Source organism: Epinephelus moara, chromosome 23, assembly GCF_006386435.1.
Source record: "Epinephelus moara isolate mb chromosome 23, YSFRI_EMoa_1.0, whole genome shotgun sequence".
NCBI classification, from domain to species: Eukaryota; Metazoa; Chordata; class Actinopteri; order Perciformes; family Serranidae; genus Epinephelus; species Epinephelus moara.
Genome location: NC_065528.1, coordinates 18,703,544 through 18,718,594, shown reverse-complemented (window position 1 = coordinate 18,718,594; position 15,051 = coordinate 18,703,544). Strand labels below are relative to the sequence as shown.

At 43.2% G+C, this 15,051-nt stretch overlaps 1 protein-coding gene and 2 non-coding genes across 6 annotated transcripts in view; 1 reads left to right on the top strand and 2 right to left on the bottom strand.

Annotated features, from left to right (window-relative positions):
- LOC126385035 (ELKS/Rab6-interacting/CAST family member 1-like) overlaps positions 1-15,051 on the top strand; it is a 211,662-nt gene that overhangs the window by 134,727 nt on the left and 61,884 nt on the right. For all 4 annotated transcript variants that reach the window (XR_007569391.1, XR_007569392.1, XM_050036531.1 and 1 more), the window contains one exon: positions 11,262-11,409. Coding sequence is in view for 2 of the 4 variants with exons in the window: in XM_050036531.1 (XP_049892488.1) it covers positions 11,262-11,409 (148 nt within the window). In the remaining 2 variants the exon portion in view is untranslated. The remainder of the gene's footprint in view (positions 1-11,261; positions 11,410-15,051) is intronic.
- Positions 9,659-9,731, bottom strand: trnak-cuu (transfer RNA lysine (anticodon CUU)). The gene has a single exon. It is a non-coding gene; the product is annotated as a tRNA-Lys (tRNA).
- On the bottom strand, positions 10,094-10,166 carry trnak-cuu (transfer RNA lysine (anticodon CUU)). The gene has a single exon. It is a non-coding gene; the product is annotated as a tRNA-Lys (tRNA).

Below are 15,051 nucleotides of genomic sequence, written 5' to 3'. Positions count from 1 at the left end.
ACCACCTGATTATCCAGCAAAAAAAAAGACTGAAAGGAAAAGACAGAGAGGATTTAAGTAAAAAGAGTGAAAATGAGAAGAAAGAGGGAAAGTTTCTCTCTGGAGCACAGATTTCTTCCACCCATCTTTCTATGCTCTGTGTGAGGGTGTGTGTGTGTGTGTGTGGGTGCCTCCAGGCAGCATTAGTTACCACTGAGAGCCAGCTGTGCCCTCCTGCATCTCGTTCATCTCTCCTCCGCTCTCTTCTCGTTTTAAAAACCACACTTTTTCTTACCATTCAGTTATTCAGAATATTCCAGACAATCTTTCTCCTTTTATTTCCGACGTACAGAACAGAGAGAGGTATGGATTCAGGATTATGAGTTGATTGCATGCATCACACGTTCAGACAGTTCTACCACAGAAACTCTCTGCAAAGTTTTCCACCCTGCTGAGATTTTATGTTTCAGTTTTATTTCACTTCAATTTCACTTTTTAAGTAGAGCCAGAATCTACAGATGTTTCCAAACGGTGGAACACATTATTATCAGCTGTAATATCAAGTGCATACACATCCAGAATAGACTGCCGACCGTATACTGTACATCTTGTGGTTGTCTTTGACACGGGCTCAGTGTTGCGCTTAAAGGCTCATCAGGTGTTTCGCATGTTTTAAATGTCTCTTACCTTCCCCCGGGCAACACAGCTGAGGCTGATCTGACCTCAGCTTGTATCCAGATGGCCACATCCCTAACTCCCCAAGCCACATCTATCGTGAGCTTCGTGACTAACATTCTGCAACATCATTTCTTACCCTGACAGACTTGCACATCAAAATAGAAAGAAACATGCTACTAGACCAAAACAAAGAAGTAGAAGACTGTTTTGCTCCATTTCAGCTTCTGAAATCAACACATTTATGCTGTGGGTAAAATGGCCGCCCCTCGTTAGTGCTGTCATTTTGTGACTGACTTGCAGGTGCTTTGATTTTTCAGTCAGGCGTCTAAAGCCCTGTTCCCACCAAACACTTTCAGTATGGTACCTTTGGACCCAAATGTAACCCTTTAGACATGGTACCTAGACCTTAGCATTTCCACTGCAAACCGTACTCTTTCATGTGCCACCAGATGACCACTGGCACATGTTGCATCCAGTAACCCAGTGTTTCTATTACATTGATTAATGTAATCTTATATAATTGTAGAGTTGTACACAGCTCATTTGCTCAGCCCCCTCTTGCCTGGCTCCCTCTTTCTGTTTATTAGAGCACAGATGAGACAAGAATTAGTTCACAAGCCACCCCTCAGTCCCTCCGCTTCTCTCCCCGCCGCTGTGGACTCCTTCAGCGGGAGGAGAGCAGGCAGGAGATCTGGAAATGGACCAAACCCCCTAGCGCCAGGTGTCACAGCAGGCTTGGTGGCCAGTGGCAGCGCTGGGTCTAGCCTGTGTAATGGCATCAACAGAAAGTTTGCTGATCCAGCAGCAAATTGGAGCTGTCTGGTCTGTCTCTTCAGTGCTGGCCGAATTTGGATTGCTGTGTCCGCTGACTGGGGTCTGTCTGCTCGCTCTCCATCCAGTGAGGTGGACTGTAGCGGCAGGCAGTAAGGCGGGGACACACTGTGTTTGCTACGTAAGCGTGAACTTGAAGCTGCAGCTGCTCTGGTTATCAAAAGGCTCAACTTATAGCAAAATTATCTCCCAATCTCTGAAATGTTTAGACAATATTGTCACGTTTTATTTCATAAACATCAGATTCCCTTTTTTGGGTTGCTTTGCAGTTGTTGTCAATTCTGGACAACCTTTCTCTGCAGAATTCACTGCCATTGAATCAGGCTTTCACCACAGTTTGTGCACGCAAATCTACATTTGTAGAACAGCCAATAAGAACGGCCTCTCTCTGAAGTGACCTGTGATTGGCCAAAGTCTCCTGAGAGTTTCTAAAGCCTGAAATCAGAGCCAAGAAGAGGTGCAGACATCTAGTTTTCTCTCAGTCCACTTAAATTACTATATGCTCAATGTGTATTATGGGATTTTTGCCCAGTTACACCAAATTAAAACTGCTTACCCCAGCTTTAAGGGATTTCAGTCCTGGGCTGAAATAGTCAGAATGTTAAAAACTCATTCAGCCTACTTCTGTGTAAAAGAAAACCAAGTCACATTGCACTGATGATTACAGTAAATATGTTTATCACATTTTACTGAACCCCCTGACACCTGGTAAGTGTATCTGACTGATTCCTCAATTCAAAACTGGTTCAGTGTCTTGAAATTAGTCAGTGTGAGGGTGGAGTACGTTTTGGGAAAAACCCTTCCTCAAAGTCTATGCCCACGATAAAGTCTGAGCAAATCTCACATGTGGTTCTCTGAAGCCCAGCATGTAGAGGGAAACCTCCCCTCACAGAAACGAGGTCGAGCTTGACACGCACCACATCCTACAGGGGTTAAAGAGTAAACTCTGGCGTCCTACAAGCAGCCTCCTGTGTAACCAGAGCAGACAGTGTCACAGAAAACAATGGAGAGCTGCTTTGTTCAGTCAGAAACAGAGAGCAGAGAGAGGGGATTATTTCTAAAATAGCTCTGTGTTTGTCTTAGACGGAGACTGGCCAATGTCACACTGGACTGAGTCTACTTCACACACACACAGAGACACACACACAAGAGCAGGGGATAAAGCCTTGAATACACACAGACAACTTGCGAACATTCACACACAGTGAAATACATAGAGGTACATCCTTATGAGCACATATGCACCTACAGAAAGACACGCTGTCATGAACACAGACGTACATCTGTCACTTGAACGCGCACACACACACACTGTAGATTACGATGGAGGGTGGCAGCATGAAAGAGATAACGCAGCACACACGTGAAGCTTTGGTGTGTATGTGTATGTGTGTGTGTGTGTGTGTGTGTGTGTGTGTGTGCGGGGAAATGTGAGTGATCTAAGCCCAGGCATTANAAATATGTGAGTGATCTAAGCCCAGGCATTAGTGTTTCTGATAAAGCAAGGGGCCTTAAGTGGTTGTAGGAAGGAGAGAGCCCCCCCCCCATGTGTGTGTGTGTGTGTGTGTCTGTGTCTGTGTGTTGGGGTTAGGGTCAGGTGCCTGGTGCGTTTGTGTGTATCTGCTTACTGTCTGCCTTGTCGCCACGGCGATGACATCATGGCACACGACCGCCGAACGATGGAAAGAATGCCTCCTGTCTTCTTAACAGACGGAGAGAAAGAGAAGTGGTGGAGAGATAGAAGGAGTGACAAAGGACGGGGAGAGGCGAAGGGAATGAGATGAGAAATGCAGGGTGTGCGAAAGACACTGATAGTGAAAAGGTATGAGAGAGGGACCTGGAAGGAAGGGAGAGGAGAGTAAATGGAGTCTTGTTAAATGTTGAATAACCTGTGAAATGTTCATATAAAGATATGACTGTTTTACTACTCAATACCATTACTGTATCAAATACAACAGTAATTCAGCCTGTAGCCAGTTTCAATATGCTTTTAGGAAAGTCAGGGATTTTACATTTTCAGCAGCAGCCAGAAGAAGGAAAACAGCACCAAAACCAGCCAGAACCCTCAGGAATTACAAGATGTGTCTACACCTCATAATTTACATCCAATGCCAATGTTCAGCAGCAACGTAGAAAGTAGTGTTCCCTTTATAACGTGAGACAGACAGTGAGGGTTTGGACGAGGTTGGAATGGTGGATAGGCTTGTAGCACGTCCAACGTAAATGCAGAGGCTGAACTTTGCATCCCGCAGCAGACATACAATAAATGTTAGCTTTTTTTGCTTACCATAATCACAATCTGTCTCCAACCCAGACCAAGTGTTTAGGTTGCCGAACCTTAACCATATCTTAAAGCAGTGGTTCCCAACTGGTGGGTAATGGACAGCCACTTGGCGGAGACAGCAAACTAGCTCAACGACATGGCTGAACACAAGTATGAAGCTGAATATACACACTTGTCTCTCAGCAGGTTGCACATAGGGTGCAGTTATATTTGTCCAGCTTGGAGGACGGCTAGTTGTGATGAAAATGAGGTTTTAGCTTGTTGTATACTTTACTACAGTTTGAGAGACGTGCCATTTGTGTTGTAAAAAAGTTTTGCTTATTGATCCCAGAACTTCGAATCTTTCCAGCTTTACCAAACTGTATAGAGTTGAGTTCACAAACACCGACTGTAATTTGCAATGATATTTGTAAGAGCCAGCTGGCGATATAAAACAATTTAAAACACCGAACTGCGGGGAAAAGAAGACTAAAAATGACCTAATTCGCTTTCTTTTGTGTTTATATGTCTGGTACTCACCTTGCTTTTCTTCCTCTTTGGCAGTCTGGCAGCACCTTTCCCAGTCTAGTGCGCTTATTACGATACAGTACCACCGTCAGAGCCGTCTAAGCCTCTAAGCAATAAAAACTCTGTATTTGCTATGTAAAGATACAGTGGAGTAATGGCGTCCTGAGCAGAGAATAAAATCACGCTACCTCTTTGTGTTTTGTAATCTGAGCTTCTCTGTGGTTTGTTGCGGTAGCTGGTCCGGCTGTGCGTACATGTTTGTGCATGTGTGTATCCCACTGTCTAACTCATCGCTGCCACTTTACACTGTGCTCATATGGCAGTTATTGCTGATATCAGGATGGCATTGCTGTGGAAGTGTAGCACCCACCCTCCGGTTTCCCCATGGTTAACACCATTGGCTCTGTCAGCACTGTTGTTGTTTATCGCTGTTTATGGAGTTAGCACCGTTAGCTGCTAGCCACTGGCTCAGCCACCTCCATGTTGAGAGTTGTGTGCAGACAACTCTGAGTTTCCCATAGAATCCCTTTTAATCACCAGTTTAATCTGTCATAACCAGGATCTCTCACTAGCTCCCTTTTTTTTTTAATGTTCTTATTAAACATAATCTAGGCTATTGCAGAACCAGCTGGTATTAAAGTTCTCTTTATGAGACAAGTTTAAGTTTATTATTTTTTTGAATGGTGCCCTTACTAGCTAACAGCAGATGCCATGGCTGAACAGTCAAACAACAGAGTGACACCTAAACAAAATCCAGGGTAAAACATGTCATGCCAATGCACACACAGACTGACAAGTAATCTCTGGGATGTGTAGCGCAAAAATGCCCCAACATCTAAAACAAAAGGTGCTGCCAAAACAAGAAAACATTAAGATCTGACAGATAGCTCTTTAATAAGATTTTACTCTGTGCTTACTGTTGGTAGACCTTCCTTTATCCTGCTGTGCCCTCCATTCTGCTGCAGAAAGGAAAGACTTGAAAGGAAAATTACAGATCTGAGGCTGCGTATCCACTGGGAACCTTTCCTCCTCACAGTGCTGGCTGCATTGTCTTTGTTGTATTCACTGGTGAGGACACACTGCCAGCAGAGCTGAGAGCATACTATGTTTTTAAGTGCCCTCTGACAGTAGAATTATCTAAAGATTTAGCAAAAGAGAGCTGCACTTGAAACAGATTTTAATGATCACATAGTAACAGCAGTAGCCACAACCAGCACTTGTCATAAGCATGTGTTTAGCTCTGCAAGCTGAGAAGGCCAAGCAGAGAGTGTTTCAAGTGTGTGTGTGTGTGTGTGTGTGTGTGTGTGTGTGTGTGTGTGTGTGTGTGTGTGAGACGAAGATGAAGGGAGAGGCATAGAGAGGCCCAGAATGAGACGAGTGCATCTGGAATAAATATCATTTTATCACTGGGGTTTATAAGCGCCATGTGCTGGCAGGTAACTCTCAGATATGGTATAAAACTAGACGCACTGTTAGCTTTAACAAGACTAATGTTCCATTAGCCTTCCTGTGTAAGTGTAAGTGTGTGTAAGTGTGTGTGTGTGTGTGAGTCACTGGTACACACACAATGTACCAGTGTTTATGTGAGAAAAGAAAGGCAAAGACTGTCAGTGTTCCAGTGTCTCACAATCTGGTAGAAAGGAAATGTTCTTTCAGTTAGCATGAAGAAGTCCAAGAGCTCATGTTGGTGTAAAATATTTAAGCGGTCACACTGTAATGAAGAGAAGCATTGTGGATCTCCAGAAATGACCAGGGGCTGGTTAAAACTAGGGCTGTACCTCTAGAATTATATCAGATGAATCAGATTTTGGAGTATTCTGCTATTCGTTCCTTTTTTTCATTCAGAGTTTAAGAGTTTAAACAGGGTTCAACGGGACGTGCAGTGCGACAGTGACATTCACGTAATAAATTAAACAAGCTAACTACGCTAACGATGGATCGGAAATGTGCAACAAGTTTTTTTGATAACACTAGATATGAGCTGTAAATTCACCACGTCTAAGCAGAAGGCAGAAGGTAACGTTATCTCAGAGGCTTACGGGTCAAATCCTCTCCTCCTCAGGGCAGCTGCCTCAGCTCACAGCCGCCTGTATCAAAGAGTAGTGTGAAAGTGAAGAGCACTCACTTTGCTGAAAATGTGGCAACCATAACGTCCCCAGAAGTACGCTGACTGGCAATAAAAAAATATATTTTCTGTCATTTATATTATAATGTCAGAAGTTCATATGAAATGTGGCCAAAGTTATAAATAATGAGGTAAGCTTATGTAAGAAAGACAAGCCGATGTCAGCTCAAGATGGATTTCTTTATATGGTCATCTGCTCCAGGCACACCACTGCCACAATACTCTTTTACAATTTTTTTTAATCCCAGAGCGGATATTATAATTAATTGAAAAATGCACTCAAGTCTTAGCAGAAGGCAGAAAATAACGTTATCTCAGAGCCTTACGGGCTGCAGCTACCTCCAGTTGCAGCTGCCTGTATCAAAGAGTAGCATCAAAGTGAAAAGCGTTCACTCTGTGGCAAAATTTCTGGACCAAAAAGTTCCCAGACTGGCAAAAAAAAAAAGAAAGAAAAAAATTTATGTTACTATGTCGGAAGTTCCGAATACTTCGTTTCTACCATTTTTATTTCAAGACAAGCTGACAAGCAGGGACGTTACTGCAAGTGTCTACTTTACGTAGCCTACACTGCTACATGTAGCTACATGCTAACATCAGGGAAACATGTGATCTTGGTTGCTGATATGTAAATTTCCTCCCGATTTAGGATCATATTCCTGCTGGAGCATGTCCGCTTGTAAAGATTTTGGTTTAGAATCTTTTAGGGATTCCTTTTTACGTTAGAAAGTGTACTCCGTTACAATAATTCCCCGGCTGCAATGATGGTGCAGAGACACTTAGATAAGGAAGACTTACAGGTGTTCCAGCACAGACAGTATGAGGAAGATAAAGTGTTTTTTGAATATTAAAGCATGTAAACATGTTCAAAATACAAGTATGAACCTTTAAATGAGCACAGCAGGTCCCCTGTAATATCCCAACATGTTGCATCCATATTCGCACATCTGAAATGTCTTTGAGCAGTCTGACAGTGAACAGATTTGCCCAGAGAGTCAATCTCCCAACCCCAGTCTCATCTCCCTCAGCCCCTGACAGCATTGCTTCAGTCTAAATGCATGATGGGACACTTGTACACTGACAGTGTGGTCAGTGAGGTTGACCAAAGAATCTGTGGGTCTTCACAGAGTCCAAACATGTAATCTGTCTTCATTTAGACACTCTCATCGCTGCATTCCTCACTGCACCACTGTATCTGTGTGTGTGTGTGTGTGTGTGTGTGTGTGTGTGTGTGTGTGTGTGTGTGTTTGTGAAAGACAGAAACGGTGTAATTGTGTGTTGAGTAAAGAGAGCAATGGAGCAAAAATGTAAAAGAAAATGGCATGTAAAAACTGTAAATCCCCTGTCTGTGTTTGTGTGTATCTGGATAATTGTATGTCTGTGTGTGCATTTATCTTCATACATGCTTATCTGTAGGTGCAGTGGTGGGGTACATGAGAGGAAATATAGCCGCCTTTGCTCGTACTCTATTTCTTGCTTGTGATAGAGAAACTGGAGCTCCTGAAATATCACCTGATTGCAAAAACACAATTTATCCCAGAAGCGAGATTCAGAGAAACAGACGAAGAGGGAATGTATTTATTCTTCCGCATACAAGGTTGCATCTTTTTTATGTGTTTACATGCATGTGTGATTGCGTGTGGCCAATCGTTGAGCCCTGTGGGATTGTGGGGAAAAAAATGTTGATTTAAATTATCTCTGGAAAGGGGCAGAATTCCGAGAATTCTGAGCCTTGGGTGTCCTCGGAGGCGGTGCAAGCCAGATCTGTGGCTGATGGAATGGATGGGATGCGGCTTGTTGCTTCCCGAACCACATGGAATGCTATCTATCCGTCAGCCCGACCATCCAGGCAGGAGGAAGAGATAGAGAGAGACAAGAGGGCTGGAAAGACAGACAGAGACTAATACCTGTTTGGGAACAGAGAGTGAGAGGCACATATGTGTGCGTTTGTGTGTGTTCATTCATGCAGTTATTTAAAGATAAAGGTAGTTAGGCACAACATGAGCATAGCAAATTTGTTCTGGTGGACTATGTGAGATGAAATAAAGGAGAAAGAGAGAGTAAACATATGCCATAAACACCGTAAACAAACTAGAAACATCTTGATTGCATGGTGCGTCACACTTGACCACCAGGAAGACTCATATTTTTGCGAGAAAACACCAATTTTATCCTCCTAAATCACAAAGCGGCGCCCCAATTAAGAGGACTTCCCTCCACTTGTTGACACACCATGGGTTCACCATGACATTAAAGTACACCCAAATTAGTATCTGGCCGCGCAGATCGTTTTGGTTTCCTTTGTCCAGATTTTAAGAGTGGGATATCTTTTTTGACTCCAGTACAGGGGAGGTAACAGGGATGTTTTTTTTGTGGCGCTCATAAGGTTGTAAAATGTAACAGGAACATCTTGTGTCCCTGTCACTCTGGGAAATCCACAGAAAATGCAATCAGAGTTCAAGAAAAGGATGTTAGTGTTGAATAGTCTAAATGTTGTTTTTCAATGCTGTAAACACCAAAGTCATAATTCTCCTCACCTCTATTATACTGGGGTGGAGGCTAGAATGGGAAAATAAATCCATTGCGATCTGTATGGCCAGATACAACTAGATGAAGCTGGGGGAATTTTTTTGTTGTTGTTGTAATTTCGGTGAACCAAGCTGAAACTCCAAAAAAAGCTCAAACTGCATTCACCAGAAATGATGTGGTGAATGCAGTTTGAGCTTTTTTTTCTTCAAAGTTGTAAAATTTCACCAATATTACCAAGGTCTTTTTCAGAGTGCCAGCCAGAATCCACTTTTTGGTACATCAAGATTTTATCCAGTTGGATTTGAGAAAGTCTGGACAGCAACAAACCACATGAAATGCGATTTTTACAAAGCTTATTCAAACCACGTTTGGAGTGGGTTTGAAATGCGATTCCAATCAGGTTTATACAGATGCGTCTCAACCCAGATGCTCTGGACGCTCAAGTCAGATTTCAAAGTGTCTTTTGCGTGCCGTATCACTGAAGCAGATCTTTTCCAGCTGAGCTGCATGCGAGACTGTCACACCATCATGCACTGATGAGAAATATCAGACATACTGGACACTATGGAAGTTAATGTGGCTGTTTGCTCTCAACGTGGCAACACATTGCAACTGCTTGTCCAGCACACCCATCAGAGAGTGATTTTAGGTTGAACACTTCTCAAGGGTCCTCGGCAAAGGGTGTACTGAGCATGTTCATGTCAGGTTAAGTCTTGGTCTAAAACCTTCGCCCAACGTGGGGCTCGAACCCACGACCCTGAGATTAAGAGTCTCATGCTCTACCGACTGAGCTAGCTGGGCATTGCTTGAGGCAAAAATGGACCAGGTTTCGTCGCAGCATTAGTTCTAATGGACTGAGGACCTTCACTCAGTTGGATTTCTGGGTTGACTTCTGGGTTAAAGGCTTCATGTACATATTTAAGGAAAACTTGCTTCACGCAGAGACAAAAGGAGAAATATCTGTATCACCAAACTAAATGAACATAACCTGCGATTTGGACATTTGGAGATGCAAAGTCCTTTTCATCAACCCTTAGGACTGACTGTAATCTGCACGGCGATGAAGTTATCATTGTCAGCTGTCAGAGGGGCAACACATTGCTTCAGTGCAGCATAGACTGTAGCATGCACATGTCAGGTTAAGTGTCAGTGTAAAACACCTTCGCCCAACGTGGGGCTCGAACCCACGACCCTGAGATTAAGAGTCTCATGCTCTACCGACTGAGCTAGCCGGGCTGTAAGGGTAAAAAAAATGGATCAAAATTTGACGCTACATTAATTGTATTGCCTTCTGGGTCAACCCCCTGAAATATCAATGGATTTGTTTTGTTGCTGACACAGTCTGCTTCTTTACAATCAGGTCACCTGTGTAGCACAGTCAGTGTTTTACAATGAATTTGGCCATTTTCTAAAACAAAAGGAGACATATCTGCATTGTCAAACTGATTAAAGCTCTGTCAGGAGTGGGATTTGAACCCACGCCTCCATTTGGAGACCAGAAGTCCCTTTCACCTAGGAAGGAGTCAATCCTTGAGTCTGGCGCCTTAGACTGGCTGGGCTGTTTTGTTAAAAAAAATTGATCGGCCATCCTGACAACTGAACATCAGAATACAGACTGGAATTAACAAGTTACATGTAAATAGAACTTAGATTTACAGACTTATTGGAGAGTTGCATAACAATAGAAAACATATGCTTGTGGGTGAAAAAATGGATCATATTTCATGGCTGCATTAATTCTAATGGGCTGAGAATCTCACCTAGTTGGATTTCTTGATTGACGCCCCAAAATATTGATTAATTATATTTTGTTGCCTGCTACTCGATAATCAGCTCATCTGTGTAGCTCAGTCAATGTGTTTGCCCAGAAGCTAAGCGTCATGCCGCTGCGGTGCGATCGTATGCATTTCAGAAGCTTTATAATCCAGCCTTGAACTGTGATGTCTCTTTGGACACTTTGTAAAATCAGTTCATAATGATAAACTCAACAGTGAATTTCTTCTGTGATGATTTATCCGTTTTTCCGTGTTGAAAACAGTTATTGTTGTCAGCCTCTGTTTCTTCTACTTCCACATTGGAAAGCTGCATCACAAGCACAGCTACATAGTCACTGACACACGTCGTTACCACAGCAGCACATTCAGATGGATTGGTGATGTACTGACACTCAAATTGGGCCTGATTAGCAGTGAATAACAGTGCGGACAATCTGTCTTAAAAATCTGATTTGAGAAACACGTCTAATTTGCCCAAGTGTGGCTTTAATTAAATCAAATTAATTAGTTTTAGTTCTAGTGTTGCTAACAAAATGTATGATTTTTCTCTGTGCAGGCAAGAGGCGCTGCTGGCAGCCATAAGTGAGAAAGATGCCAACATCGCCCTTCTGGAGCTCTCCTCATCCAAGAAGAAGAAAACCCAGGAAGAAGTAGCAGCTCTGAAGAGGGAGAAGGACGGTCTGGTTCATCAGCTCAAACAGCAGGTAGGATTACTGCGTACACACCAACACACCTACTCTCACATCCAAGTGGACACCAGGAAAACTTTTTGGTCACTTATTTCAATGAGAGGAGCAGAGACGGAGAGGAAAAAGTGTGGGGAGGGGTTTAAAAAAAGAGGGTGCACAGGTGAGGTGGCAATGACGAGGGGAGCAAAGAAAACAAGACAGGCTGAGAGAAACTGAGTCCAGATGTGACCACAGTCCTCCGACCACCATGGGTAAATTTAGGATTAACATACCCCTCCCACACTCACCACACACAAACACACACAGAGTTCAAATGCTCTACAAATCTCCGGTGACAACACTTTCATATGAATTTGTATTTATTTAAATGTTCTGTCCGCAGATACACACAAGCGAACACACACAAACTTACACGTCACTGCGCTGGTATGGATACACCTTCACAGAGCATGCACACACATACCGATATGTACACACTCACCCAAGCCAAAAACAAGGATATAAACATGACCAAATGCCTCTGTGGTTCCACACAGAGGTCTATTCACTCACTCAGAGACACACTCACACACAGTAAAGGTTCTCGTGGGGCTAGTGAATTAACCAACCCCTTAGTGGATGAGCCTACTGGGAGTTCGGTGGATTTCTTCTCCACTGGTCTCCCGTCTGTTTCTTCTCACTTTCTGTCCATTTATCTTGTTTTTGTTTTCTGCTTGATTGCCACATGAGGCATTTATTTGGTGCTCAAATTCAGAAAGCTTAGAGCGCGACAGCAGATGGTTTTTCTTGATCAGCATCTATAATTTGATTCATAATAAGAAGGGTGAAAGTCAGAGCTTCAGTGCTTAATCGTTCCCCTGCTGGCTGTAAATGTACACCAATTCATGTTTATCACATGCATGCACCTTATAAACTGAATCACAGTGTTGTTTGCAGTTACTTCAGGGAAAAAAAAATTCATGTACATAAAATGAAACACCACTGAGCAAATGCTGCCTCGGTTAGTTTTTAGCCACCTAAAAAAGTCAGTATCTGTTTAAGTGCACGCTATATTTATTTCACAGCTTTACCTTGTCATCATACAGCCGTTTTCGACAGGGAGCTGAAACCAATGCCTCAAAGCTCCCAGACTACACTGACAAAAACAGTCATTTTAGAACACAGGAGTTGCTGATCTACCGCTGCCTTCATCAGTTAGTGTGTAAGCTAAAACTGTAATATTCCATATATAGTGTACATTGAAACTGATATTGATTTTTTTAGGTGGCTAAAATAGGTTTTGCTGCAGCCCCTGTCCGCAGCAGTACGTTGCTTAGCCTTCGTGCGAGATGTGGTTTATCAAAGATACAAGCGAAACCACAGTACACGCCAGATAGGTCCGACTACCTTGATTACCAAAATATCTTTGAACGTTACAGTTTTGGCTAAAAGTGACGACAGAAATAAACAAGTTTGCCGATTTCACATATCTCTGCAATTCAAATCAACTGCCAGTTACCTACCCACAAGAGTTAGCGTGACGTTAGCGTGAATCGATCTATAGACCATTTCACAGGCAATGCATTCCAAAGCAGCTGCCTTGGTCCATGTTTACTTCCTCTCAGCTGACGTCATTCATACTGCATTATATTCCACCAGGAAATACAAAAGGACCCACTTCGGCCCCGATCACACAGACTGAGTTTTGCAGGTTGCAAAACTTGAGGCGTGTTGTGTTGCTGTCAGCAAATAGTTTGTTGGGCACAGGGAAACAGAGATCTGTGTGGGTACATGAGACCCTAATAAAGAGGGTGGATCACAGGGAGCACCACCAGTTGGTCCAGGAGCTTCTCCTCCATGACGGACATTTTCAGGCATATTTTAGGACAACCTGCTGTCTATCGTTGGGCTGTATAGCAACTGCTACCATCGGTTTCCAGTTGTAAACTTGTTGTCATGACCACCACAGAAGGCCCGCCTCTCAAATCATCCGATTGGACAATGGGATAACAGATGACAAACTAAGAGTTGACATGAGGTGCTTTTCCACTCTGAGTTGAAGTTTTTTCAACTTTAGGAGTTCAGAGGGCATCAGGCACCCGGAGCACACAACGCAAAAACAGCAAGCAAAAAGCTTCATTCTCATTAAAACAATTGCAAAAAGCCGCCTCCAGCTGCTAAAACGCTTTCTGTGTGATCGGAGCTATAGAATGTTGGAAACAGTCTATACCGTTACCATAGCTGCTTTGACATCAGTTTATGGGATGGTGTGTTAAACCACTGACCCACTCAGCTACATACATTTTTTATTCCAGCATACGTGTGACCAGCAGTCACACACGCACTGTTCTCCAACCACCAAACACACAATAAGCGCACCCAATATATCAAAACCAAACCAAGATTGAAGAGCTTTGTGTTCACTTTTATTTCCCTTGATTCACAAACTGTGAAACTAAACTTTAGTTCAAATAATTCTAACAGAGTTGTCATCCTCACAAACCGCTCAGATAGATAAGATGTAGCAACTCTTTTGTTGCAGAAGATTCCCAGTTATTGAAAACTGCCAAAAATCCACTTAATGGATAGAATAAGCTCAAAAGGGTTTAATATGATAGACGCAACAAGAGGGAGAAAAATCATGTGCAGGTGTGTGTGTGTCACAGAGTGTTTAAGAGAAAAACATGAGGTGCTGGAGAGTGACTATGTCAAATGAAGTCATTATAACATGCATCACTTGGCTCTCGCTTCTTCCCTCATCCCTCCGTCTCTCTCTGTCCTATTTGAAGTCATTTGTGACACCTCAGGGTCTCGAAGGTGGTTACTGACAACATAGAGACTCTACTGTCTGCCGCTATGCATGTGTGTGCGAGTGTGTGAGCGGTTTTGCTCCCTTCTTGGTGTGTGTGTGTGTGTCTCTTGCTCTTTCTCTCTGTGGTGTCATAATTTTCAGTCTCTCAATGATGGATCACAGCCGAGACTTCCTCCATATTCCCGAGTGTGTGTGTGTGTGTGTGTGTGTGTGTGTGTGTGTGTGTGTGTGTGTGTAGTGTAACCATCAAGTGAGCTGAGGCTGATGTTGTATTTTTAGCTCGCTCCTTCAGAGTGACACATGCACACACTTTGCCACTGATAACCTGACTGACAGATGGACAGAGACGGTGCTGCAGTATGAAATTATAAGTGAGTATAAATCTCTGGCTGCCATAAGGATGAGTATGGCAGGTGTAAACAGAAAGCAGTATCTTTAGATTTTTGAAGTAATAAAATGGGAACGTTATGAGTGTGCATATACACTCACTGGCCACTTTATTAGGTACACCTTGCTAGTACTGGGTTGGACCCCCTTTTTAATTCTTGGTGTCATAGATTCAACAAGGTGCTGGAAACATTCCTCACAGATTTTGGTCCATACTGACATGATAGCATCACACAGTTGCTGCAGATTTGTTGGCTGCACGTCCATAATGTGAATCTCCCGTTCCACCACATCCCAAAGGTGCTCTATTGGATTGAGATCTGGTGACTGTGGAGGCCATTGGAGTACAGTGAACTCACTGTCATGTTCAAGAAACCAGTTTGAGATGATTTGAGCTTTGTGACATGGTGCGCTATCCTGCTGAAAGTAGCCATCAGAAGATGGGTACACTGTGGTCATAAAGGGATGGACACGGTCAG